This window comes from Epinephelus lanceolatus, chromosome 4, assembly GCF_041903045.1.
Source record: "Epinephelus lanceolatus isolate andai-2023 chromosome 4, ASM4190304v1, whole genome shotgun sequence".
NCBI lineage: Eukaryota > Metazoa > Chordata > Actinopteri > Perciformes > Serranidae > Epinephelus > Epinephelus lanceolatus.
In genome coordinates this window covers 18047660-18074668 of record NC_135737.1, presented here as the reverse complement: position 1 = coordinate 18074668, position 27009 = coordinate 18047660, and the positions used below count along the sequence as shown (strand labels likewise).

The 27009-nt window shown below is 38.6% G+C and overlaps 5 protein-coding genes across 5 annotated transcripts; 3 read left to right on the top strand and 2 right to left on the bottom strand.

Annotated features, from left to right (window-relative positions):
* Positions 1–991: 991 nt before the first annotated feature.
* On the bottom strand, positions 992–3144 carry LOC117260139 (acyltransferase PGAP2-like). The gene is made up of 6 exons (XM_033632037.2): positions 2834–3144; positions 2389–2562; positions 2052–2301; positions 1849–1955; positions 1639–1747; positions 992–1488 (listed from the first exon to the last, which is right to left on the bottom strand). The coding sequence occupies exons 2-6, from the start codon at positions 2554–2556 to the stop codon at positions 1358–1360; spliced, it is 765 nt and encodes a 254-aa protein (XP_033487928.1). The 5' UTR covers positions 2557–2562; positions 2834–3144; the 3' UTR covers positions 992–1357.
* A 322-nt stretch (positions 3145–3466) lies between these two features.
* chrna10a (cholinergic receptor, nicotinic, alpha 10a) lies at positions 3467–10928 on the top strand. The gene is made up of 5 exons (XM_033630785.2): positions 3467–3657; positions 5125–5270; positions 5439–5593; positions 6680–7212; positions 7304–10928. Exons 1-5 carry the CDS (start codon positions 3579–3581, stop codon positions 8002–8004), a joined length of 1614 nt encoding a protein of 537 aa, XP_033486676.1. The 5' UTR covers positions 3467–3578; the 3' UTR covers positions 8005–10928.
* A 452-nt stretch (positions 10929–11380) lies between these two features.
* On the bottom strand, positions 11381–12517 carry LOC117260072 (olfactory receptor 52N4-like). The gene has a single exon (XM_033631947.2). The coding sequence runs from the start codon at positions 12512–12514 to the stop codon at positions 11585–11587; it is 930 nt and encodes a 309-aa protein (XP_033487838.1). The 5' UTR covers positions 12515–12517; the 3' UTR covers positions 11381–11584.
* Positions 12518–17019: 4502 nt separating this feature from the next.
* On the top strand, positions 17020–18371 carry LOC117260071 (olfactory receptor 52B2-like). The gene has a single exon (XM_033631945.2). The coding sequence runs from the start codon at positions 17020–17022 to the stop codon at positions 17953–17955; it is 936 nt and encodes a 311-aa protein (XP_033487836.1). The 3' UTR covers positions 17956–18371.
* A 6622-nt stretch (positions 18372–24993) lies between these two features.
* Positions 24994–26231, top strand: LOC117260310 (olfactory receptor 52B2-like). Its single transcript, XM_033632287.2, has one exon. It carries the CDS (start codon positions 25157–25159, stop codon positions 26129–26131), a length of 975 nt encoding a protein of 324 aa, XP_033488178.2. The 5' UTR covers positions 24994–25156; the 3' UTR covers positions 26132–26231.
* The last annotated feature ends 778 nt before the right edge of the window (positions 26232–27009 follow it).

Below are 27009 nucleotides of genomic sequence, written 5' to 3'. Positions count from 1 at the left end.
GTGGAGGAAAAATATCCCAAAAACTCAGAATTGACCAGAGCATGATGAAACCTGGGGTGTCTTGCCTCATAGGTCACATCATTAATATTATTAGTAACACCTGTGTTTTCCCATAATCACAAGTTAAAGGCCTAATGTCGACTATGTCGACCAACCCTGTCTTTCATTTATTCATCCACGTCTGCCTTTACAAATCTTATGTAGTCTGTATGTTGGAGGACATGTCCTTTCATAACCTTAACATATTTATATAAAGGTAATATACACCAGTGGGACAATAGCAAATAAAAACTACTGTTTACTGTGTTTTTTTTTTTTTTTTGTGAGTGAATATGATTCAATGTCTTGTGGCCCAGTTGAAACTTATTGCTTGTGCTTGGCCAGTACTTGCATCATCAGAGTCAGATTGGAGGAGGGATGACACGAGGCTTTGCAGTGTTGTTATGGTGAATAGCAAACACCTAAATGTAAACACCATATTTAAAGTAGACGAGGATGGATACGCTGCATGGTGATGCATAAAATAGCATAAAGCATAACAATCTGTCACATACATTTACTAGCAGGCTGTGACTGTGGTTAGAACTAAAGAAACATTACAGCAGTTTGTGTTTATACATGGCCCCTGGGCCACTGGGTTTTCATCCAACCGTATTAACTTTCGGGTCACAGTGAGGTAACGGTGTGCGATTATAATACCTGCAGCGGATTAACAGGGCATTAAGGCCACATGTAGAGAATTCATATTTGATAACTGTTAAAAATATCATAAGTTCAACTGCTAGCAATCAAATACCATTAAAAGTTTCAATATTGTTGAAATATAAATGCAAATTTAAAAGTATCACAGTCAAGTGGCTCTTTGTGGCAAACTTTTTTTGGGAATGGTGTAGCTCCACTGTGTCATAAGTTTCTGTGTGTTGACCAGTATCTGAGACTCAAAATTAATGCTCAAAGACAAGGCCACATGGACAAAAATGAAGGCCGAGCATACTTGAAGAACTATCACTTTACTTTGGCACACATACAGTATGACCACACACTTTTTTGTGCATCGTACAAAAGTTAAAATCTCACATTACATAAAATTGTGTATGTGGACGAAGGCATCCATGAATGAGACACTGAGGCAAAGAAAAGCACTTACAGCTCACTGAATTGACCACACAGTAGCACATGTGCATATCTTCTGATCAAACTTGTCTGACATCTACGCCATCTAAGGACTTGAGAGCTGTCATCCTGGAAATATATGGAAAAGGCCTTCATCCCACTCTTCCTCTTGTGCAGGATCAAGGCTGGTAACATCAGGTGATTGTGTGGGAGTACATTTAGCACTCAGTCCTTGAACTTCTAGTCAGAAGTCTTTATCTTCGGATGATGAAACAACCATCACCTCCCGGCTCTTAAAGTCCCACACTGCTGTTAGATGGAAGGCCATGTTGGAGAAAACCACTAGATACTCAAACAGGGCAAATAATGTGTAACCTGTGGAAAGAAGCATATAATAGACATGTGTTTCAATCAACATTTTGTAGCTAAAATTTTACACCACTGTTCATATGACTGACATGTTTTTGAATGTTGTGTCATTCTTTATCAAGGACCATTATCGGCCCTCACAGATTCAATACTTACTCCCTGATTCACAGTACATATTGTGTTTCCAATAAAAGAATCCGGCAAAAGCACAGAAGGATACATTGAGGAGTAAGAAGCGTACTTTCCAGTGGTGAGACTTGGCATCCTATAAAGGAGAAAAAAAAACCAAGAACACTAATTTGGACTGGAATGCTGCATATGACATGAGGGACTGCAGACTGTAGTGTGTGATTTGGCATCCCTTACCTCAGGACTTAATGAATACTTCTTTATAGTCTTCCATAAACGGCAGGTTATGAGCATGTAGATAATGGAGCTGACTATGAAGAGCACAAAACCTTCCTTATGTACAACTAAGGAGCAAAAGAGAGGGGGACAAAGCATACCATGATTCAAATGGAACACAAAGACTTGAATACAACCTCTCCAATAAACGATGGATTACTCACAGTATGTTTCACTGGATGATACGTATGTGAGGAGCAAGAGGCCGAGGTTTTCACAGATAGAAAAGGCCAGGTTGAAGCAACTGAGTGAGCTCTCAGGAAACCTCGAGGCAAAGCGCGTCTTGTAAAATTTGAAGTAGGTGAATGCCACCAGGAGCCTCGGTGCTGAGTGCAGCCCGATACAGAACCGCCATATGTGGCACTCAGGACTAAGACTTATTGAGGCACTGATAGATGGCAGGTAATTAGGCACCTGGAAACACACAGGGATGATTTAGTATATCATTAGCATCGAGGGAAAAAAACATGCTTGGATAGGTTTGCAAAATAGGGACATTACCTGGCAGTGTGTACCAGTAGAGTCCTCGTAATGGAAAACAGAGGATATGAAGACACAAGTTATTAGTCCAAGCAGTGGCAAGCACACAGTACCCACAACACAGGTGGCGAATGACACCCTGATGACCAGGGGCCTCTCGTGCCCCAAGATAGTAGAGCCTTGTAGCATCTTAATCTGAAACAGTGTCAAAGAAGTCTTATTTAGAAACATACTGCAGAGACCATCACACTTTGTCCAAGTTGTAATACATCAGGCTACATATGAGGTATATGTTTGCAGATATATGCTGTATATGCAACATATAACTCCAACATTTCATCTTGCTGAATCAATTATAGTATACTGTCACGTGCTGTCAGCATTGCATCAATTATGTGGGGACATTTTGAAACACATGCATGCATTTACTGCACATATAAAGTCTGGAAAAACTAAATCAACCTACCTCCACTTGGTTTACAGTTTACCAATAATGGCTACCACAGACTGCACGCACTTATCTTGTCAATACCTACGTTATTACAATAACATTCATGATAGCAGGCTGCGGGGAAGAGCTGAATTATTCCAGGTACCAACAAGAAGGTATAAGGCATAAAAAGGACCTGGGAATCATCCAGCCATCTTAAATCCCCGCGACATTTTTATGCATCCATTAAAATTCATTTGTATGCTCCCATAAGATGATAGCAGGCCCGCGGATGCAGCATCCTCCTTGTGCGACAGAGCAGGAGGAAAATGCAGTGCATGAGCAACATCAGCACCCGGAAGAGAAAGTGAGCGGAGGAGAGTGCTGAGGATGCTGCGTATGGGCGGCGCAGCCTATCAAAAAATGATGCACAGATCACAGACAGCATGTTGAATAAAATGTGTCTCTTTACAATAATTAGCCACAGTGGAAAAACAAATATGGCGATCGATTTTTATTTATGTATTCATTATTATTATTATTATTATTATTATTTAGAAATTTATTTTGAATAAAAATATCCTATCAGAGACATAGCCTACTGTGGTTCACATGTGGTGCTGCCCCGCCTCTCTCCTCCTCTCTCATCATCAGTTGCACTTGGTGGCCTCGTGCAGTTCACGCTGTGTTCTCTCAGTCTGATTTTTGTTTCTCTGTTTTGTTTTTGATTGCCAGTGAATGGCACTTGGCACCCAGCAGCTCAAATGATCTTTGGATCGAGATGATTTGCTTCAGCAAGATGAAACGATGGAGAGTGCAAACTTTATTTCGCTTGCTTCTGTTTGTCAGTATTGTGCCAAGTAAGTTTCCATTCATTTTAATTTTTAGTCCTGTGATCTAAAGTGTTGTAGGCTATTTTTAGTTGTCTGCAGTTCATTGCAGTTTTGAGTTAAGTCCTCAGAAGCAAAGCAAGAAAACCACCAACACCGTGCCAGTAAATATGATGACGAGATGTTGAGAATATTTGCATAAAATGTCAACTCTGATGCTCATCGGTTGTATTTCATTTTAATAGCGGGGTACAGGGGTTGTTTCCATGGCCGAGAAAAGCCAAATAGTATCTGTGAACATGAGCTACTCTCTCTTAAAGCCAAACTTAGGATGTCATCAAATTAAAGTTTGGAGCTGCTCCATGGCAGACTTATATAATGGACCCACAGAGTATTTTTTGCTTATTTATATAAAATGTATCTTTATTTTATTGTAGTGTTTTTGGGTCTGGAACAGAAAATATACTCATACTCAGAACATTCCCCTGGGTGCTCTCAGTGCCATCTATAAAATCTTTCCCAATTCACTGTCTGTGGAGCAGCTGCAGACTTCATACCCAATGACATCACAAACTTGGATTTGAGAGTTGTTCATGTTTACTAATAATTTTGGACTGTCTTCGACCAGAGGAATAACATGTATGAATTTTGAAAATGTGCGTAGTTCCCTGTTATGTCAGTGTTTTCAAATTATATGCGTCATTCATTCCCTCTCAGATCTCCATTCCTCTTCCATGCAAGCTGTTATCCAGAACCTGCAAACTTGGAGCCAGTTGTTTAGGGATTTGCCATCACCATAATCCTGCAGGCCTTCTTTGTATCCAGCTCAGAGGCTTTATTGAAACAACGTTTCAAGTCAACATCTGGCCAGCCCAAATCCATTGTTGACACTGAAAACAAGCTCCGGATAGAATATAAACTAGTGTTTCTATTTTTAAACTCCTGGTAGCTTGGAATTATTGATGTAAAAGTGGCATGAATACGTTCCTTGTAAAACATGAAAAAATATACATCAAAAGTTGGCATTTACTGTTGAATAACTTTACTGTTTTCACAGAATATTAATGTTAAAGCTCATTTTGATACTTACATATTGTTTGTCTATACATGCCACCAGTCAACACATGCTTGACTCCACACACACAGTCTGAACAGGAACAGTCATTGCTAGTACTTAATGGCAGATTTGCCTGAACTTGCATTAGAGCTTTATAGAAGGGCAGTCTAGCCTGACATCCGTCTTTGTCCCCTTTCACCATCTGTCATGCATCCACATTTTCTCTCATGTTCTCCCTCTCTTCCCACCGCAGAATCAACATGACTGCTCTGAATGATTGCACTGACTGATCGAAAATGATAACAATTGTCCTTAAGAGCAAATATTTAATTTTCCCTGACCAAAAAAATACAAAGTAAATGTGATGTGGCATTATTGACTGAAATACAACAGGTTCTTTGTAGCAATATGACTGTGAATGGTTTCTCTCCATGTCTTAGCCTGTTGGTGTGCTCAGGGGAAATATGCTCAGAAGCTCCTGAATGATTTATTCACCGACTATACCAGTGCGCTGAGGCCTGTGGAGGACACAAACACAATCCTGAACGTGACCCTGCAGGTTACACTGTCGCAAATTATCGATATGGTAAAACACCACAGTTTCAACACAAGTCACAAGATTGTATGCATGAAAAGAACCTGTGCAGACACCCACACAATAATGACATTTTTATATTAGATCATATTTCTGTTTTACCTGCAGTGTGTCCCCTGTTGTTGTCAATTATTTTCTATAATTTTCAATGTTTTACAGGATGAGCGAAACCAAATTTTGACTGCATATTTATGGATACGGCAAGTGTGGATTGATGCACACCTCAAATGGAATAAAGATGATTACGATGGACTCGATACCATCCGCATACCTAGTAGTTATGTATGGAGACCTGATATAGTCCTATATAACAAGTAGGTCGGACTGGTATTGGGTTAATCATTCAGTGATTATCCAAGTGTGGCTCCTGTTGGTCAGGATAAAAGGCACAAGCTGAGCATTCCTTAAAGCCATTATTTATGGGAGTGTCCAAGCCTCTGTCTGCTTTTTATATAGATGTAATGACAAGAAAAACAAATCGAGGACCTTTTCACACCTGCAAGTCCAAACCAAGGTTCGCCTTTATGTTACATTATACACATTGTGATAAGTGACAAGTACCTGTGAATATTTGCATCTTTGACAATATGCAACAAGACCAGGGAGGATATAGTAATCAATCATATTTATTTATGTTAATCAACCACCCGAACCAGACCGAGTTTTGGTAGGACTTAGCGCAGCTGCATCGGTGTCAGAGAGAGAGAGAGAGAGAGAGAGAGAGAGAGAGAGAGAAAGAGAGAGAGTGATAGAGAGGTGGAACAGCAGGTGGAAGGTGGACTATTGCACGCAGTGTTTCTTTAAGTTATCAATAACTCAAACGCTGATAACCTTTCATAATTCATCTTACCTGTTTCTTTTCCTTGTCAGACAGGCACTTTAATTGCTTGAAGCAGGGGTCAATGACTGCGCTGAGGAAACTGACCTCATTTGTGTCTGACACTTGAAACCTCCTTTTAGTTTCCTTCACCAGTTTACTGGTGAAAAAACAAAATGAAAAATGAAGCATTCGAACACTGACTTGGCATTGATTGGTTTGTAGATGGGTTTCTAGAGATGCCTCAGATTACATCACATTGATAACCTGCTAACAGCTCATACTATGTACACTAATCACATGCTGACACACATATAAACAAAAACAGAGTGTTACTGAAACTATATAAAATGCAGACACAACACTGAGGAATGAGTACAACTCTCCAAAATGTGTTGACTCTTACCTCAGTTGGTGTACTTGTGCGTTTGTATCCTGATCAAGTTTCCTCCTCAAATCATTTACAGCCTACTCCAGGAAATTACAGCTACTCTTCAGTTATTTTCTAAAGGTATCCAAAATATCAATCTGCTCTTGGTATAAATGTAAACACTGCTGCAGACAAGTTTTATTTGTTTTTCAGTGCTGATGATCATTTCACCGGCTCCATGGACACCAATGTGGTGATCCAGCATGATGGCCAGATAACGTGGGATTCCCCCGCTATCACAAAGAGCTCCTGCAAAGTGGATGTGTCCTTCTTCCCCTTCGACGCCCAGCAGTGCAGGTTTACATACGGCTCCTGGACCTACAATGGTAACCAGCTGGACATCCTGAATGCCTTAGAGAGTGCTGACCTGGCTGACCTGGTGGAAAATGTGGAGTGGGAGGTGTTGGGTATGCCAGGGAAGAAGAACATTATTCTGTATGGCTGCTGTGCTGACCCTTACCCTGATGTGACCTATACACTGAAACTCAAGAGAAGAGCATCCTTTTATGTTTTTAACTTACTCATACCATGTGTGATGATCTCTTTCCTTGCTCCACTGGGCTTCTACCTGCCTGCAGACTCCGGAGAGAAGGTGTCTTTGGGTGTCACCGTGATGCTGGCACTCACTGTCTTTCAGTTATTGGTTGCAGAGATCATGCCACCTTCTGAGAATGTCCCACTCATTGGTAAGGGTAATAAAATGGGGTCAATTCCAAACATGTGATGACTGTGAGTTACAACTCTATGTTGATTTCCCCGTCTTATTATCTTCCACAGGAAAGTATTACATTGCTACAATGACCATGATCACAGCATCCACTGCCCTGACCATCTTCATCATGAACATACACCATTGTGGTCCAGATGCCAAGCCTATTCCCAAGTGGGCTAAGAAAGTCATTTTGCAGTACATGGCCAGAATGTGCTTTGTTTATGAAGTCGGGGAGAACTGCTTGTCACCACAGCCGGAGAAACAGGAACCTCAACGTGTAAAGAACACCAACTGCACCATGAATGGCCAGGCAGGACCAGGCAGAGAGGACCATGTCTTCAAAATGGAGAGAGGACAAGAGACAGTGGGCTCCATGACCGCAGAGGAGAGGGATGACAATGATCAGATGATGAGCCCAATAGGCTCAATCGGGAGGAACCCTACCAACAACTACAGCACTTGGAAGAACGGCATTTTCATGAGCATGGACTGTGGAGATGCGGGGGGTCCGAGGAGATGCAGGAAGGGAGGTGTGAGTGATGGAGAGAGAAAGGACAGAGAGGTTTCCTGCAACAGCATAAGCAATGAGAGGCAGCTGCTGCGTAACATTGAGTACATAGCCAACTGTTACAGAGATCAGAGGGCCACGCAGAAAAGGACTGGGGAGTGGAAGAAAGTAGCCAAAGTTTTAGACCGCTTCTTCATGTGGATATTTTTCATAATGGTGTTTTTAATGAGCCTTCTCATCATGGGTAAAGCCATCTGACTGCAGATATGAGAAGTTGTTATTAATGGCAGTGATAATTGAAGAATTTGAATTTGAAAACACATCCTCCTCCTATAGCTCTCCTCTTTCATCTCTATGTCCTAAGGCAGTCCCCCCAGGCAACCAGTATTTCTGTGCATGTGTTTACTTTTATTTCATTGTAAAGCTGCACATGGCTCATTTGCTCAGCCCCTCTTTGCCCCACTCTGTCTGTTTATGAGACCACAAATGAGAATTAGCAAGCTAGCCACCCCATGGTCTCTCCACCTCACTCCCTGCCAGTGTGGACTGCTTCCCTGGGAGGAGACCTGGCAGCAGCTTGGGAGACCGAGCTTCAGTCGGCTGCTGTAGCAACTCAAATTCGGCCAGTGCACATCCCCCAGTGCTGGGAGTCACAGCGGGCTGGTGGACAGCGGCATCACCAAGTGTAACTTGTGTGAGAGCATTAACAGGAAGTTTGCTGATCTAGCAGAGAGTCTGGCCTGTCTGGTCCCATAGCTGTGGTTTGCACTGGCTGGATTTGGGTTACTAGGGGTTCCTAACTGAAGGGGTCCGTCTTTGGAGCTGCCGCCTGCTCTCCCTTGGGCGAAGTGTCTGTAGAGGAGAGAGGGGGGAGACATAGTGTGATTCGAGGCTCTGGCTACCATTAGCTACATAAACATGAACTTGAAGCTGCCGCCATGAGCTTTTAACTCCAGTTAGCAGCAGGCTAAACTAATAGCAACATTTTCTGTACATTTCTGCCATGCTTTGCCAATACTGACACTTTTTATTTCATTTGTTGTAAGACTCTCTTGTAGTCTCTCTTTTTGATGGGTCCGTCTTCTTTTTTTGGGGTTGTTATGCAGTGTAGACAGTTGTTGCCAATGATGATATAGCAACTTCTCTGCAGGAGTCTCCGCCATTGAATCAGGCTTTTACAGAAGGGATGTGCACGCATCTGCATTTGTAGAACAGCCATGCAACTGCCAGGCACATCACGCAACACATTCTCACTCTGATCTAGTCACATATTGCCATTTGGTCATGGACTTTCCATGTCCACATACGATGTGGAAGGTACCCTGGGCACGTTGGTTGTTGACGTTCTGGGATGCCATGTCAAGTTCTGCCTGTTACATGCATTGTCTTCTTTCAAAATATATCCATTTTCACAGGAAATTCAATGTTTACATACAGTTTCTTTCAAAATATACTCACTACGTCGGTACAACACCACAAATTAACATTTTTTTCCCTTAAATATGTTAAACTATAATGGCAACTGACTGCGTATCATGCCGATGTTAAAGGACACCTTTTTTCGTTGGTTTTTGATGCCGCAAATCACTGCTCAAGCACCGGATTTTGATGATTTCGGAGTGTCATGGCTTAGCGTGCAAACAGAGACAAGAGAAGGTGAGAAGTCTAGCGTTCTCTCAGTCCTCCTGAATTACAACATGCCTAAAGTTTATTATGGGAATTTTACCTAAAAATTAAACTGCCGACCCCAGCTTTAATTCCTAGACTTTATCCAATAAGAAACAGTCTGTTCTGGAGGCAGTGTCATCACCCACCCTGCTGCAGACCTAATTATAAGTAGAACTCTTTGATAAAGTTCTTGTTCATGGGTTTTGTTGTTACAACTTTTGTTCCAATGATGTGTCAAAGTTAGCAAGCTCAGCCGAAAAAATATCAAGCGTGTTGGCAAATCAATACTTTTTCTATTAATGATATTTCCACAGTTTTGTGCTTTTATTATAAATAAATACATATTTATTGATTAGGTTCTGTACATTTATTCCATTGTGTCTGAAACAGTAAGTCAAGGTTAATAATAAACAGATTTTACTAATACAGTACAAAAGGACAACGATGAAACAAACAACACACTGGACAGACTATTGTTGCTGATAATGCCATGACAGAGAACATCGGGTTCCAGTTTAATTTTATATTTCTAGAAAAACTGGAAATGTGGCTTTATTTTAGCTATTAGACTGATTTTTTTTTACATAAATATGTAAACAGACACATTAGTATGAGGTAATAATAAATGTGATTTGTATATAGTAGACTGTAATATACTTCAGGAGGAGGTAGAAAAGATGTAATTTTACTCTCATGACATGAACCAGATAATGAGAGAGAATCATCCAACTTTACAGAGGAGTCAATATATTACAGAGATAAAAACCAGGCAAGCAAGAACATAAAATCAGAGCAGGAGAAAACAGCGTCTCAGGGTAGCTCACATGGATTATCCCTTAAATCCCCTGGACCATCAACGTTTGCTTGGCTCTTGATGTGTATTATCCCTGGTCTTAATGTTACAAAATGGGCTATGGCTCTTTAATATGAACCCGAGGGAAAACAGAATGCTTCATCTGCAGTAGTTTGCTATAAATCAGTTTTGATTTGGAAAAACGAAACGATAAATGTGTACTGTCAGGTGGAGAATTGTTCTTCAGGGTAACACTTTATTTGGATAGTCCGTTGGCAGATAGTTTGTAACATTTCAATGGCTCATTAATTGAGATTCAACAATTCAACTGTTTTGACTTCTCCATATATGTCTACCTATAGATTTTAAAAGAAAATTCACAAGTATAGTCGCAGAATACTATTGTTGAACTTGAGTGAATGGTTGAATGAATAGTTCAGGTTCAACTGATAATATGTATGTTCATGAAGTGTCACATATACTCTACAGATGATCTGTTCATCTACATCTACATCTGCAGACAAAGCGAAATAATCAATTATTGGCTGATAAGCTATTGAAACATTCTAAATACTCTATAAACCATCTATTGGCAGACTATCCAAATAAAATTTTTCTGAAATTAAATCATTGATCCATATTAACAGGTCAAAAAACAAATAGCTGTTAATCTTGGATATTCTGAATAAAATAAAACAAACCTTTGGAGTTTTAGCACCAACGAGTGTGAGTGTGTTGGGTATTGTTACAAGCTTATACAGTTGTATGTACAATATCATATGAACAAGTAAAGTGTTTTGTTTTTTTTTGCACTGTATTGTAGTGTAGTGACACACAATGATGACATCTTATTCTGAGTTTAAATCTGATGACACAACATGAAGCATTACCATAATCCCTGCAACTCAGTAAAAACAAACATGAAAATCAGTAATCTTATGCTCATGGATGCTCCTCATGACAGGAACACTTTGGGCAAGGTCAGTGGAAATTGTGATTTTAGTGACTCATGCTATTCTAGCACTGAGACACAAGAGGTTGGTAGAGAGCTTGCTACTGGGCTCCATGCACACAGGGGCCAGAGACACTCATTCTATTGTCTTCACACTTTGTGATGATAATTTGACTTGCAAATAGTCTGAATGTATCCACAAACCACATGGGATCTGGTAACAGAAGACAAAGACTGTGCATCTACGTGCATGCAGAAAGAACTGCAACTAAAATTAAAATGGAGGAACTGCTTCAATTGAAACAGATATCTGGGTATAAAACATGTTTTGAGTTCCAGATACAGACAGGCTTTAGGACAAGTTAAAACAGTTAGTGTGTCTTTATGCTCAAAGTTGCAAAGTATGAACAGAAAAAAGAATGGTATCAGGTTGGAGTCACTTTTCTTTGCAGTATTTGGATAATTTTATCACGTAATGACCTTGTCTGCATCCCATAAATAATTGGGTTTAAATTAGCAGGAATCACATGAAATAAAATGTAAGCAATCTTTCTTAAATCTGGGTAATTTGGGAATCGATGCAGTATGATTGTTAGAAACCCCGACCAGAGCATAATAAGATAAAGGACAAGGTGGCTGGCGCAAGTTTGAATTGCTTTGTTTTGCAACTCTTTGTTTTTCTTGACCAGGCAGATGAGAGCTATTTTGAAATAGGTAGCAGCGATGCCTCCCATTGAGCAACCGAACAGCAGCACAGTGAAAACAAGTCCATAGATGTTGTTGATGGACACATCCTCGCAAGAAAGCTTGAACAGTGACGCGTTGTCACAGTAAGCATTTTGTATAACCGATCTACAGCGGGATAGTCTCACTGTGAGACCAATCAAAACAGACACCAGCAGCAAGGACACCCCCCATGCACTCGCTGACAGCCCAATCACAGCTTTGGTAGTCATAATTGACCTGTACCTTAAGGGATGACATATTGCCACATATCTGTCTATGGCCATAATGATGAGAATCATATGTGAGGCTGATCCGAATGTGTGGCTGTGAAAGGCTTGAACCACACATTGGTTATAGGTGATAAAGCGTTCGGTTGAAATGATGTGAGCCATCAGCTGAGGCAGCAGGACTGTGTTACCTATTAGATCATTGACAGACAGGTTACAAAAAAGAATGTACATGGGCTGGTGCAAACTCTTCTCAGTGATGATAAGCACAAGGACTCCTATGTTGGAAAAAAGCAGGGTGAAGTAAACAAACAGCAGTAAGAAAAACAGCGGGTAGGTGAACTCTGGAGAAATGTCAAAGCCTTGGATCCTCAGGATATCACCTGTCATGTTGCTTTCCATTCTGTTTAAACTGATTAAAGACCTAAAAGAGAAAAAAAATGTAAGAAGCTTCAGTGGTAGAGATGAAAAATGAAAAAAGGACAAAGTACAACAATCAAAAGCAAACATTTTAGGAGGCATATCAGGTACCCTGCATTATTTAGCACAAAAAGACATCAAGTGCAAAAGAAAAAAGAAAAATAACACATGCAATACTTACAATAACTAATCTGAGTAAAAGAAAAATATAAACTGATTCAATTAAAAAAATAATTAAAAAAATGCTTTTTATATAAAAACAATACTTACTTTTTTGAAATCAGTCTCCTTCTCCTGTAGAAATACTTTTATTATCAAAGCACAAATGTGTTCTGTGTTTGCGGGGACAATAACATCATTACAACACACAATTAAATTACATTACTGTGACATTAAATGTTACACCCTAACAATGCTGATGTTCACCATGTATATATATACATATATATATATATATATATATATATACAATAAATGTTCAACAAAACCTTCAACCAGGCATAGTCACTGTTGTATGCTGAAAAAACACATTTGCTTTTGCTCCCCCAGATGATAGTGCCTTGCCTGTGTAGGGGGGAATCCCGACTCAGCAGCAAGAACTCCTGTTATTTAAGTTTTGTGCGAGTAACATGTGACATCACTGTCCTTGCCACTAGAGTGCCGGTGTTTTATCTAAGAGAAGTTAGGCTCCTTGTGCAGATGGAAATCTTGACTTTGAAATTTAATTTAGCTCTTTCAATTTCATGACTAAAAATCAATAAAACGCTATGCAATTACATGCCAGCAAAACAGTCAGGGTTTTGGGTTTAAAGGTTCAGTGTGCAGGATTTAGGGGCATCTACTGGCAGGAATGGTATACAATATACTTAACTATGTTTTCAATCATTTAAATCAACTGAGAATAAGAATCATTGTGTTTTTGGTACCTCAGAATAAGCTGTTTATATCTACATACAGAGAGTTGTCTGTGTTTTGCAGTGGGCTACCTGTGGTCTGTGAAATGACAAGTTTAATCTGACCTTAATCAAATCAGAGTGCATCACAGCTGACATATCAAATATGAGCAAATGATCCAACAAACAAAACATCCTTAAAATAAAGTCAACGTTGGAGAGAGCTCTTACTTGATTTAACTTGTTACATTAAATCTTTGCAAGTTGACTGAATGACCTAAAACCCTGCATAATTCACACGTGTCATGACAGATATTTAAGTCTAAAATATAGTCTATGAGGAGGCAGAAATATTTGTTTTTGAGTAAACAGAAAAGCGATCATGTGACCAATGCACTGACGGACATAAGGTAAGACAGAGTACAAACAGCACAAGTTTGCATGTGAAGATAGGTTAGGGTGGTGGATGTGTCAAACAACCAGTACTTTCCCCCAGCAGACTGGTGTTTGTGTCCTGTGTGAAACCAAGTAAACTTTGAGTTATTTATGTTGCCACCATATTTTCTTCTCCTCATACCTTTCCTAAACCTAACCTATGTAGCTTTAAGTTAAGTACATGAGGTGGTAGCGCCCAAATATCTTTCTTTTCCTAAACCTAACCTATGTAGCTTTAAGTTAAGTACATGAGGTGGTAGCGCCCAAATATCTTTCTTTTCCTAAACCTAACCTATGTAACTTTACATCAAGGATGTTAATTTACGTTAAGTATGTAAGGCAAAGACATGCAACTGTGTTTCTTTTCATTAACATTATCTACACCTAACCTATTTAGATTTACCTTTAACTTTATGTTAAGGACATAATGTGATGACGCTATTTGTGGGGTGCTAATTTGTTAGACATGATATGAACCACTGTATGAGGATATGCTGTGTGATTACACAACTGGATTAATATGAAAAGCAGATGTATGGGCCGCTCATAGGCCTCTTACAGGACAATTTACAGTTGGTGAATGTGTTTGGATTGAGAGGAAACCTGTGTAAACACCAAAAAAAGAGAAAAGAAATGAATAAAAAAAGAAAAAATTGTGTTAACTCTAAAAAAAGTCCCCAGATAGTAGATTTGCAACTTGCACCCTAATTATTATAGATTATCATATTTTACTTGGAGAAAGACCACAGAAAGTGATTAAAGGATCAAATCAATTATAAAGCAACCTAAGGGGTCCATTTGTCCATGTCTATTTCTCTTGGGTGAGAAGATGATTAGTCTTTCCTGATGTCCTAATGTCCTAACGGCTCTTCTACGTGCATAAACAAGGTCCTTGGTTCCCAGAGGTCTGATGTGACCACTTCAGTGCACTGTTTCAATGAGCAGTTTTCTTCTGGGACACAGTAAACAAATAAAAAGGCTGGACAGTACAATTGTAATATGTTTTACATTTTTAATTTATTCATCAAAACTGTGGAGTTTTCTTTTTTTGGAAAACATCGCATACAAATGGAGAATAAAAGTAAAGTAGAGTAAAGACAATGTTGTGATACTTTAACTGTGATTTTTATCTATTCAAATGTTTCACATATTTGAATCCATAGTGATTAAAATGAGGGAATCAAATGTTTACAAGTTGTTGTGCCACATGCAGTCTCACATGTCACAGTCTCCCTTGTGTGTTATTAAGCAACATCCTTCATTAGCAAACAGCGAGGAATATCATTATCAGCCGGAGGTTTACTAATTGTCCAGGGATTAATTACAATGTGAGACAGTTAATAATACATCATTTAATTATATCTCAAAGGGGCTCATTAATAAAGGTGTTTTGACAAAGTAATGAGGCATGTAGCTGATGTAACTCTGCCCATTGGTGTTTATTATAGTTACAGAACATTGTTGCAGTGCTGGATTAAAAAAATGTGAAATCTGAAACAAACACACTATAGATTTATTAGGTTAAGGTGACTGTGATTGTGAAAATATAAAAAGGCCAGTTTCTTCTGATTGATTGTCCAAAAGTATAGAGCTGTACAAGGAAATGGGTATTGAGAGAATATCATACAGCCTTATAAAATAATACAATAATAAATAATAAATAATAAATAATAATAATAAAAATAATAAATGGAGAATGTTTCTACAGTTTCACTCACTACAGGGGAACCAGTGAGTACACTTTTCTGAGCATTAGGTAAAGTAATTTCCCTCAGTGCCGGGCTCATAAATTACACACACTTATATTGATATGTTGATTACAAAATGCTGTTATATGTATTTGTTAACATACAGAGATACTTCCTCTGTACTGTGTACAGGATGTGGGGGTCATGTGGTGGAAGGAAACATTTCTATGCTCACTATTAAATGGGCATTATTTAAACATTTATCTTTTAAGGACTTTGAGTGGACATTTGATCGTGGCATGATGGAAATCACACAGATTTACTTACCATGGGCAACTGTGGCTCAAAAGTAGAGCGGGGTGTCTGCTAATCAGATGATCAGCGGTTCGATCCCCGGCTCCTCCAGTCTGCATGTCAAAGCATCCTGGAGCAAGATACTGAGCCCCAAATTGCTGTTCCATCAGTGTGTGAGTGTGAATGAGTGAATGTGCAGTCCATTTACCAATTACTATGAAATGTTAATACTGTTAATTTGATTTACTTTGTTTTTTGTTAATTTTGTTATTGTCTATTGGCTTTTATTTGATCTTTTAATATTAGTCAGTCTTAACAATTTTTTTATCTTACTTCCATCTGATTTTGTTTAAGGTTTGTGTTATTGCTTTTTTTAATGAGATGGTTTTGTAATGTCATATGTTTGGAATTCAATAAACTTTGAGTGATGAAAAAAGAAAACCAAGAATGTTTAGAGCGAACGACCTGTGATTGAATCAATTAAGGCAAAGTTGTAACATCAAATTAAAGATGAGTATCATATTATGATATTTGGTTCTATTATTTCTTTACAATGTAAGATGAAACCTAACTTCACTAAGGAGCATAAAATATTTACACACATTATTCCTGGAGAACAAACAAAAAGGGTTTAATAATAAAAATAAAAACTTAAATACCTGCTGGGTTTAAATAGTTTGTATAGGTATGTATGTAAGGCAGAATTCATATGGGTATGTAGGTTTTGTTTCCACATTTAGGAGGACACATTTAAAAAGGCAGGTTTAGGGGCCCCCGACAAGAACATTTTAAGCATCAAACACTTACTTTCCTGCATTCTGGTGATTTTTTTTGGCCCCAGTTTGTGATTTTCTGTATCAATTTATGGTGTTACTGTCTTTAATTCTGTCAAAATAAAAGTCTTTATTGTCTTTTTTTTCTGTCAAAATGAAATTCCTCTTGTAGTCCCACCACAAGTCTGCACCTATGACTTCATACTTTCAGTAATCATCATGTTATTCGTCTTTGCAAAGCCAATGACAATCCCAAGGGCAAAAGGCGACGTAAACTATGGTTCTGTTAACATTGAATAAAGCCAGATAGGCAGAACAGTTAACAGCACTCACACTGTGGCACTTCCTTTGAGTGACATGTTGTCTCATTTGTAACTGCAGTACTTACAGTTAGTAGAGAAAAAATGGAGAACGACTCTTTTGGGTTCAGCTATGAGTTAACCCTCGACCCATTTGTTATTCCACCTGGAGGAAAGTATCCCATATTTTTTCTAGGGATTGCAATTTATTTTTTTGGCATTTTTTGCAACCTGACCTTGTTGACTTTGATCATTCTGAAGAGAAACCTGCACAAACCAATGTATTTCATCCTGTTTAGTCTTCCCCTCAATGATCTGATTGGCATAACTGCAATGCTACCCAAAGTGCTTTCAGACATTGTGACAGAGACAAATAAGGTTTACTATCCCCTCTGTGTTTTACAAGCTTTCTTACTGCACATGTATGGAGGTGGGATTTTGTTCATTCTTGCAGCAATGTCTTTTGATCGATATGCTGCCATCTGCATGCCGCTGCGCTACAGCTCTCTGATGACCCCCAGAGTCGTTATTTTTATCATCTGTCTAATTTGGGGTCTTGACTTTGTCCTGATTGTATCATTGTTCTCTTTGCAGACAAGGCTCCCCAGGTGCAAGTCTGTGATTATGAATGTGTTTTGTGATAACCCGTCTCTACTGAAAATCACATGTGGAAACAAGACAGTCAATAATATCATTGGGTTGTTTAACACAGCTGTCATGCAAGCTGTAAGTGTGTCTGTTCAGGTCTTTTCCTATGTGAAGATTCTGATCACATGTGTGGTTACAAGGAGGTCTGAAGTGAAGACGAAAGCTGTCAACACGTGTGTTGCACAGCTGCTGATATTAATCATATTTGAGATTGTGGGAACTTTCACCATTTTATCACATAGGTTCAAAAATGTTTCCGCTGACTTGCAAAAGATAATGGGCATGCTAATATTTCTTGTACCTCCGCTTCTGAATCCAATAGTTTATGGGCTGTATACAAGTGAAATACGAAACACTCTCCTGAGAGTCTTAAAAAACAGAGTATCCATCTAAATCTTTACACAAGATGGTAAACAATCGCAATACCAACCACAAAACTGCGTTATCTCTGCAGCCTCTCTGATAGTGTAAACACTATAAGCTGTGCATGGGACCATAAGAAGTGCATGAAGCAGAACACAATCTAAAATCACGTCCAAAAGCTTTGTTTGTTGTGATTCTATATGGAAAGAAGAAAGTTTGAAAAAGGTGTGGAACATATTGTGTCTGGTCAATGGCAGTGAGTGTTGGGGTCTCGCATTTGGTCATGATAAGATGAGTGAAACTGTGTGCATCTTACTGCAGTTATAACAATATATTACTTGACTTTGTTTGTTACAACGTTGGCAAAATAGCTTTTCCTTTGTATTTCTAATGGTGTGTACATCTTTTTTTATTTAAGTACAACAGTGTAAAATTCTAAATGGAGATATCAGTCTCATACTGCACATCCTCTCATCATCTAATAACTTTATTCATCATTCATCAATAAATTTTAATTAAACTCTTTTTTAATTGAAAACTGTCTTCAACATTAAGCCTGCTCTTTACTTGTTTTTATCCTCCTAACTTTCGATTGTATTTTGAAATATTATTTGCTATAAAGAAGTGTGAATTTCTTAACTGTTTACATTTCTGTATATTTACCATGCACATGTACATGCACATGGTGTCTGTAAATGATTTTATATCCATTAATGATACTGCAATTATCAAAAAACTAATGTGTACAGCATATAAAACATGTGTTGATGTTTGGTGTGGTCCATTAATAAAATCCAAATATTCTGAAGGAAATTTCACATTGTTCAGTCATTTAATGAAAAAAAACAGCACAATTTACAATATAAGATTCAATTGTCATGGTGTTCTTTTATTAAACACAGTTAGGTTAAGAACGTAAGATTTAGAAGCTCAGTCCAAAAGAAAGAAAGACAAACAGAAAAGGATGTGCAGTACGATTCAACCACTAATTTTAACATTAAATTGTGCCAATATATACTGTGTGTGTGCGTGTGTGTTTTCCAATAACTTTATGCATCAACAAAAATATAAGTTAATCCTTGTATTTTTACAACACATCTTACAAATCATTAATGAGGAATTAATGAGTAACTCTCAGTCAAGAACTGAGTGACTTTGGGATACTATATTATTAAATCATTTTGTAAAATTAAATTAATAAATGCCTGATTCAACATTCTGACCCTTTCTTCATGAGTTGTCCCTGATTAACTCTGAATCAACTACTGAGCGGCAAAAAAGACATACCGATTACCTAAACATTCATTACTATGTCTTGCTGTAGCAGTTACTGGGTAGTCCTTCATTACGTTATGATTATCTTATAATCTTTTGTGCTCCATCAAGAAATGTAAAGCATTATCCTACGAACGTTCAAATACATATGACATACTTTGTAGCATCAATGATGCTGTCACCCTAAAGTAATAGTTAATACGGTATATATCAGTGTTAATTAAGAATCAGCATGGAGCTGTGTGGAAAGACAAACTTCTTTAATCAGGTGTACTCAATATTTACATACATTTACTTTAAACATGTAGATCTCCACCAGGCAGCTGCCTGGGCTGTTTTCATTTTTTCAACTGAAATTTCTTCTGCTAAGAGGCATTATATGTGAAATATAGTTACAAATACTTATAAGGATAAATGTATTTTTAATAAGTGAAATGCAGACACACATTTTTGATCCATGTCGTTTATAACTGGATTGTGAACAGTATTAACTTTGTGTGTAGGCTACGCATAACAAAGTAGGAAATAAACAAAATTAAAACAGACAACAAAAGAAACCATTTAACTACACAGCCTGCTGACTAACCTATGGTAGAAACACAAATATCGAAAAAAAAAAAAGTCAAATCATCAAAATCTGCAAGTCTACAAAATCAGGCAGGCAAAACGCTCTGCTTCTGAAATGCTTCAGGTGTGGGATGCCACGCAGTGGACGAAACAAATCTACATCACAGCTGTAACATGGAGCTGTGCCGAATGGAACTGTCCCTACGAGCCCCCTTACAGTCAAGATGGAGGAGAAAATCACAGCATATTGGTTATGGAATTCATCCTCAGGTGCTCCGGTTGAAAATAAGACCAAACTTTTTTGAGCCACGATGAAGGCCAACGTGTGCCTACAACACACCAGGTAAGGCTTGGTGTCTTTGAGCTGAGCTAATTCCCCCCTTCTGTCCCTGACTTATGGTGTTGAGTAATGGCTGGAAAAGTGGTTTTGCAGAACATTATGATGTCACAGTAAAGTTGACCTTTGACCCTCTGGATATAAAATATCATAATTTTATCCTATTGTCCTATTGTCATAATTACCAACCTGTTTTGTGAGGTCACAGTGACCTTGACCTTCAACCACCAAATCCTTGGTCAATAATCAGTTCATCTTTGAGTTTAAGTTGACATTAATGCCAAATTCGCAGAGACTCCTACAAGGCCTGTTTGAGGTATTTTGTTCATGAGAATGAGACGGATGCAAGGTCAGAGTGACCTTGACCTTTGACCACCAAAATCTAATCAGTTCATTCTTGAGTCTAAGTGGACGTTCATGCCAAAGTCAAGGAAATTCAATCCAGGCGTTTTTGAGATAATGTGTTCACGAGAATGGGATGGATGGACAGAGGGGCGGACACGTGAAAAATTAAGGCCTCTATCCACGGCTATCACTGGTGCAGAAGCAAGTGGCAGAGATACAGTAACAAGCTGTTCAAACATGTCATTCAGTCCCTGATATTCTGAAAAAAAGCGACTGTTTTGAAAGGGCATTGCATCATAAAAGTTCCTACCTATCCACCTTATTCCTGAGGGCACTACTGTACAAATGATAATGTGCGCAACTTCCAGTGAGATAGCGGAAATAGCAGTAAGCTAGTTTGTCCCACATCTGTGGTTAGTCCCAGTGGCTACTCTTGGTGGCTAACCGCCAACGCTGGTTCTTTTCTAAAGTAATTTTCCTTCAGTTAAGCAAATACTGATTTATTTCTTAACAAATATTTAACTAATGTTAACTTAGCATTTTCTAAAATGTCTTTACAGAGCTCTGGTACCTGTTGCACTGTCCATGTCTGTAATGGCTAACAACCAGTCTAAGCTAAATTTTTGTCTTCAGCAACTGTGTGTTGTATATGTAACCAGAACAAAAAGGGATTGTTCCTGTTGCCAAAGGTACCATTGATATGAGAAATAAAACTACAAGAGTTTCACGAGACATAGCGAAAAAGTATTAAATCAGAATTTGCAGAAGAGAATGACACCTAGACTGACAGGTCCGTCACTCAACATCAGTATGTGATATCTCTGTCTTTCCCCGCCTGACTTCATTTTCAACCTACATTAGAAAATTGCTTGTGATAAAATAAACTCAGCAACATACCTTGAAATATGTATTTAGTCATTAGGGCTGAGAATGTGTTAATGATTTACCGTTCTACCTTTATATCATGGAAAAAAATGAATGCCAAAAGTTATTTCTTTTACTACCACTTTATATTACTATTACTGAAGTCTGCTGCTAAATTCAGCAACATGTTTTGTCAGAACAGTTTTTAATAAATCAGAAGTTAAAAAAAGTGTAAACTGCATTGTTAACAGACAACCAGCACTCCATTCCCGACAGTATTAATAAATACATAAAAATGAGTCAATGATAAATAGCAAAAGCAGCAAAACATCCTTAGATTTGTGAAGCTGGAACCATGAAATGTGTTTACTTTAAAAAAAAATGACTAAAAGGATTATCAGAATATTTGCCACTTTATTTTCTGTAATTTCATTAATTTACTAATAGTTCCAGCTGCACTTTTACGTTTTCATATGTTTTGTGTGCAAAAATCTTAATTTGTAAAGTAACTAGTAACTAAAGCTGTCAGATAAATGTAGTGCAATAGAAGCAGATAGTGGCATGGGAAGAAAAGACTCAGATTTATACCTACAGTATCGAGTAAATGTATTTAGTTACATTCCACCACTAAGCGCAGCTCATGTTATATTATCTTTATGAGTTTGTGAGTATGACTTAACTTGTGACTTGTTTGACTCAAGCAATGACTTGCTTGATTCTCACCACAGTGACTTGGGGCTTAAGTCACACTCGACATGTGTGACTTACTCCCACCTCTGCTAACCATCTTGCAATGAGCTAGCATAGAATAGCATGCCTCCCATTGGGTCTTGGTGGAGGTATAAAGTCTTTCGGTTTGGGTGTGGGAGAGGCAGACTGCACGTTGCCTAACTTAGATCTCCACAATCGTGTGTTTCTGTGTGAAAACCAGTGTTGGGGGTAACACATTACAAAAGTAATGCGTTACAGTAATATGTTACGTTACAGCAGTAACAAAGCAACATAACGAATTATTGTTTTCATTTTTCATTCATCCACACCTCTCCGGATCCACCAGAAAAAAACATTCCCCCAAGGTCGTTGTGTCTTGCTATGTCACTAAAGACTACATCATAGAAGGGTGCCAGTGATAGGCACATCTGGGTCATGCCATACCACGTGTTATCATTTTCAGTGTGTTTCCATTAAAGCAACCCTTACCTTTCTGGAAATTTTACACTTTTCTTTGTTTAGGTTAAAATGCTATTAATACAGTGATGGCACACTAAAATGTAAGTGAATTCCACCAGAGATGAAAACTCATCATTATACCATTCTCATATGGTTCTAAGAAAACTCCGACCAATCATTGCATTCGGACAGAATGCAATGATTGGTCGGCGTTTTCTCCTGTCCTGTCTGTCTTCCCCACGTGGAGGCCTCCGACTGACGTAACCGCTCGTGTAACCACCTCCCACACCCTCCACTCTTGAGCCTGAGACAACAAACAGGTTAGTAACAGGGACGCTTGTGGATATAAACTAGTGACAGGGACCCTTGTGGATATAAACTTTTCTCTGTAACAAAAGCAAACAAATACGGACCACCACTTCCACCTCCAGCCGCTCCAACAGGGAAATCAGTTGGCAAAAGAAAGAAATGATGCAACAAGAAGTAAATTCATCAGTGCAATACACTTCGCGAGTTTCTAACAGACATTAGAAACTGCTGCAGAGATCTAACGCTACAACCAAGAGAGCTCAGGATGTGTAGCAAGCTTGGCCTGCTACGTCGAGCTAGCCCTGAGATGACCATGGTTTCGCCTGGAGCTGTCCCGACGGGGAGATGCCGGCAGTGCTGTGACAGGACGCGGGAGCGGGGGAAGCCTGGAGGGGTTAGCTAGGCTAAGAGCTAACCCCATCAAACCAGCTGTTCCCAGTGTCCTTCTGGCAAATGTCCGCTCACTGGACACGAAAATGGATTACATTCGACTATGGAGATCCACTCACCAAGGAGTGAGGGACTGCTGCATCCTTGTGTTCACTGAGACTCCAGTGTTAAGCTAACGGGGCTAACACTACACAGAGCAGACAGAACGGCAGCATCATCTGGTAAGCTCTGTGGTGTATACACAAACAATTCATGGTGCTGTAATGTGAAGAGGAGCTCCCAGTTCTGCTCTCAGGATGTGGAGTTTTTGACTGTGAAATGTCAACCCTTTTCATCTTACTATTGCACGATATGTTCTTTCTTTTATGTTGCACAAATATGTTTTGTTTCTGTTTGCTTGGGGTATGCAAAATGTCATTTCGTTTTTGCGCTGGTTCAGTTCAGTTCATAACATTATGACAACACAGCATCCAGTTGCTAATGGCTAACGTTGGCCTACTGTAGTGTAGCCTCTGAAACATTAACGTTATCTTCCTTGTGCGTTTCCATTTACTAGTAACGTTAACGCTGCTATCTAACGTTAGCACTGTAACCTTATTCTAAAACTCATCAGTCATCACTGACTCCAGTTGAGTTTTAAAACTCCGGGGTTGCGTTTTGACTGTCTTTGTTGTAACATTACACTCGCTCTCCTCTTCCGTGTATCTAACGTTACCTTGCCAACGGCTATGTCAAAAATGAGGACGTAATGGAGGGAGGTGGAGTTGCAGGAGGAGGAGGATGGGACTTTGGAGGGAGGCGGGAGTTGTGGATGTTCAAATTTTTTCTAAGTGCTGTGTGAAATGCAAGAAAGGTAAGAGTTGCTTTAATATAACAACGTACAATGCGTCGCCCTCTGCTTTTGCATCCTCTGGCTGCCTGAAACTAGCAGGGATACTGGCCTCCAGTTTGTTTTTTCCTTGTCCCAGTGATCGGCACATCTGGCCTGGGTGATGTTCGTGTATGTTGGATTTGTTTCCATTCACACACAGTCATGTTCTTGTGTATAACTCTCTCTGTCGTGATGCTGTAGTTGCACCAGTCCACCAGGAACCAGCAGGTGGTTCCTCCAGCTCTGGTGTTTTAATTTGCACTCGTCATAGTAACTGACAAGCACGCCAATCCATTTGTTGAACTTACCTCCACATTTGTTTATTGTGTTTCATATCATAGACCCACAAATATTTATTCATATATCATGATTGTCAGACTCTGATCCTCTGCCTGACCCTCCCTGTGTCCAAGGATATTCATTTACTTAAAAAGGTCTTGGTTATTTAATCGTTCATTATCATTTTTTCCCGCAAAATTACTCAGAATTATAGGATTTAAACCTCTCTGTCTTTGCTATTATCTCTTTGGCACTTTTATGCCATTGTAATGTATTTATTCATTTTGGCATTGTGCAAACCTAAGAAAGCTGATGTACGGTACATAGTGACTAAAGGGCCTAAAGATTTACTTTATTCATCAAGTTTCAAATTCAGCAACTTTTATACATACCAGGGGACAGGAGTTTAAAATAGTGGTAGAATGAATTATATTCCAGGGTAAGTATTCTATTCAAACTTGTTATTATCTCATTAGTATTTTGAACACAGGGTTATTTTGAAAACACATTGCATGATAAATTGCTTCTCTCATGATGTCAGTTTGGTCACACCAGCTGACGTATTGTGCTCTTTAACCTCATGAGTCATCTTTGTGTTGATGGTAAATGGCAATAAAAGGCAGAGTCTTTTGAGTGCTCCTTCCAACTCAGAGCAGTGAGGATGAGATAACATACTGCAATAGATATGCAACTAGAAGTACATTTGGATCAGTGCATAGAACTTTATTTAAATTTTGCTTGTTAACAAAAACATTTCTTTCAGGTGAGGATCCTTCATCAGTTTGCGTGAGTTTGAGTATTGAGAAACATATTTTTTTCAATAGATGAGGCAACAACCTAAAAAAGACGGTATGATTACGTATTCGAATGCATCTGCTGGGGAATTTCTAACACTGGCACCATTGGGTTTATCTGCTACAGATATTTATCCAGCGTTTGTATTTGGTGCACTTACTTATTTTATTATTGTATTTTGCAACATGTTGGTTTTAACAACTATTGCTGTGAGTAAAAAGCTACACAAGCCCATGTTTATCCTGCTGTTCAACTTGCCCATTAGTGACATGTTGGGTGCTACAGCTTTTTTCCCTCAGCTTCTTCTCACCATTGCAACACAGAACAGGCTGATTTCATATCCTGCATGTATTACTCAAGGTTTTCTGGTTCACTTTTATGGTACAGGAAACCTGCTGATCTTGACTGCCATGGCATATGACAGGTACATTGCTATATGTTGTCCTTTAAGGTATAATACCATCATGAGTCAAAATAATTTAATCAGAATTATTATTGCAATATGGTTCCTTAATTTTTCATTGATGTTTACATTGTTTGTTTTACTTGTGCGGTTTAAAGTTTGCAGGACAAATATAGTGGATTTGTACTGTAACAATCCATCATTAGTGAAACTGGTCTGTGAGGACACCAGATTGAACAACTACTATGGAATGGCTAGTGTGCTTGTGGTTTTGGGTGGACCACTGTTGATAATAATATACACATATGCACAGATCTTGCGTACATGTGTTATGACTAATCATACAGATGCCCGGAGAAAAGCCATTCAAACATGTGGTACACATTTAGTTGTTTTCTTAATTTTACAAATCAATACTGCCTTTACACTCATTGCTCATCGTATTGAGGGTGCATCCCCTTTCATCAGAAGAGCTCTTGGTGTGTCAGTTTTAATATTTCCCCCTTTTTTGGACCCAATTATATATGGACTGAAAACTGCAGAACTAAAGCAGAGCATATTATTGTACCTAAAAAGAAAGGCTTGTTCGACCAAGTTGTAATCAGTTTTCAATTTTGATTTGAATGATTACAGGAATCACAGCCAGTGTGGAAATCTTGTCTCAACACTGACTCAAACATATGTGTACTATGGAGGAATGTATAAATGTGCAACCCCTGTTATTTTCTTGACACTGCAATAAAAGTATTTGTTGCCAAATTTCATTGTGTTCAACAGGACTCTAAATGTTACATTTAAGCAATATCACTTGAGGTCGTGAATATTAACACAGCTGTGATTAAGATAATCACAGCTGATAGTAAGCAGCAAAATATTATGATTTGTTTATTTTCCATTTGACAGGTGTAAAAACACCCTAAATGTCACTCACTTTTATCCTGAAATTTGATTATTTTTCCTAAAGCAACCCAAAAAGCATGAACCTATAAAGATACTCGAACTGCCACTTCAGTGACTGAAAAACTGCAAAACAGGGAAAACTCCCTGCAAATGTGGGACACACATCATAAATGCAAGTTTAAGACTAGTTTGCAATTTGCAGTTATTTTTCTTTGTTTTGTTTGTTGCTTAGTTGCTGTTGAATTTATAGTTGATATTAAGTGTTACTAAGTAGAGCTTTATTTATATAGCGCTCCCTTACACACACACAAAACAAAATATGAATGAACAAATATATCAAGTTAAAATAAATCACAATATAGAACACATCACAAAGAGACACAGACAAAACTAAAACAAACAAAAACATGACACGTGGAAGCTCTATAGAAAGATGGTCAAAAACATGGTCAAAAATCATTTTCTGGTCAAAGATGATACCATTCAAACCTGTTTTCATTATATAACAGAGCACAGCTGTCAGGACTGCCGCAGAGCTCCCCAAGGTGCTGATCCTGCAGCTAGGACCTGTTCAGCATT

What these genes read in the sequence shown, in the direction of transcription:
- chrna10a (XM_033630785.2), top strand. Translation starts at nt 3,579, where the DNA reads ATGATTTGCTTCAGCAAGATGAAACGATGGAGAGTGCAAACTTTATTT. An exon ending in TGTCGCAAATTATCGATATG is followed by an intron (nt 5,271 to 5,438) that starts GTAAAACACCAC and finishes AATGTTTTACAG; the next exon opens with GATGAGCGAAACCAAATTTT. An exon ending in TGAGAATGTCCCACTCATTG is followed by an intron (nt 7,213 to 7,303) that starts GTAAGGGTAATA and finishes TATCTTCCACAG; the next exon opens with GAAAGTATTACATTGCTACA.
- LOC117260139 (XM_033632037.2), bottom strand. Translation starts at nt 2,556, where the DNA reads ATGCTACAAGGCTCTACTATCTTGGGGCACGAGAGGCCCCTGGTCATC. An exon ending in AGTATTCATTAAGTCCTGAG is followed by an intron (nt 1,748 to 1,848) that starts GTAAGGGATGCC and finishes TCTCCTTTATAG; the next exon opens with GATGCCAAGTCTCACCACTG. An exon ending in TATGTACTGTGAATCAGGGA is followed by an intron (nt 1,489 to 1,638) that starts GTAAGTATTGAA and finishes TTCTTTCCACAG; the next exon opens with GTTACACATTATTTGCCCTG.
- LOC117260071 (XM_033631945.2), top strand. Translation starts at nt 17,020, where the DNA reads ATGGAGAACGACTCTTTTGGGTTCAGCTATGAGTTAACCCTCGACCCA.
- LOC117260310 (XM_033632287.2), top strand. Translation starts at nt 25,157, where the DNA reads ATGAGGCAACAACCTAAAAAAGACGGTATGATTACGTATTCGAATGCA.
- LOC117260072 (XM_033631947.2), bottom strand. Translation starts at nt 12,514, where the DNA reads ATGGAAAGCAACATGACAGGTGATATCCTGAGGATCCAAGGCTTTGAC.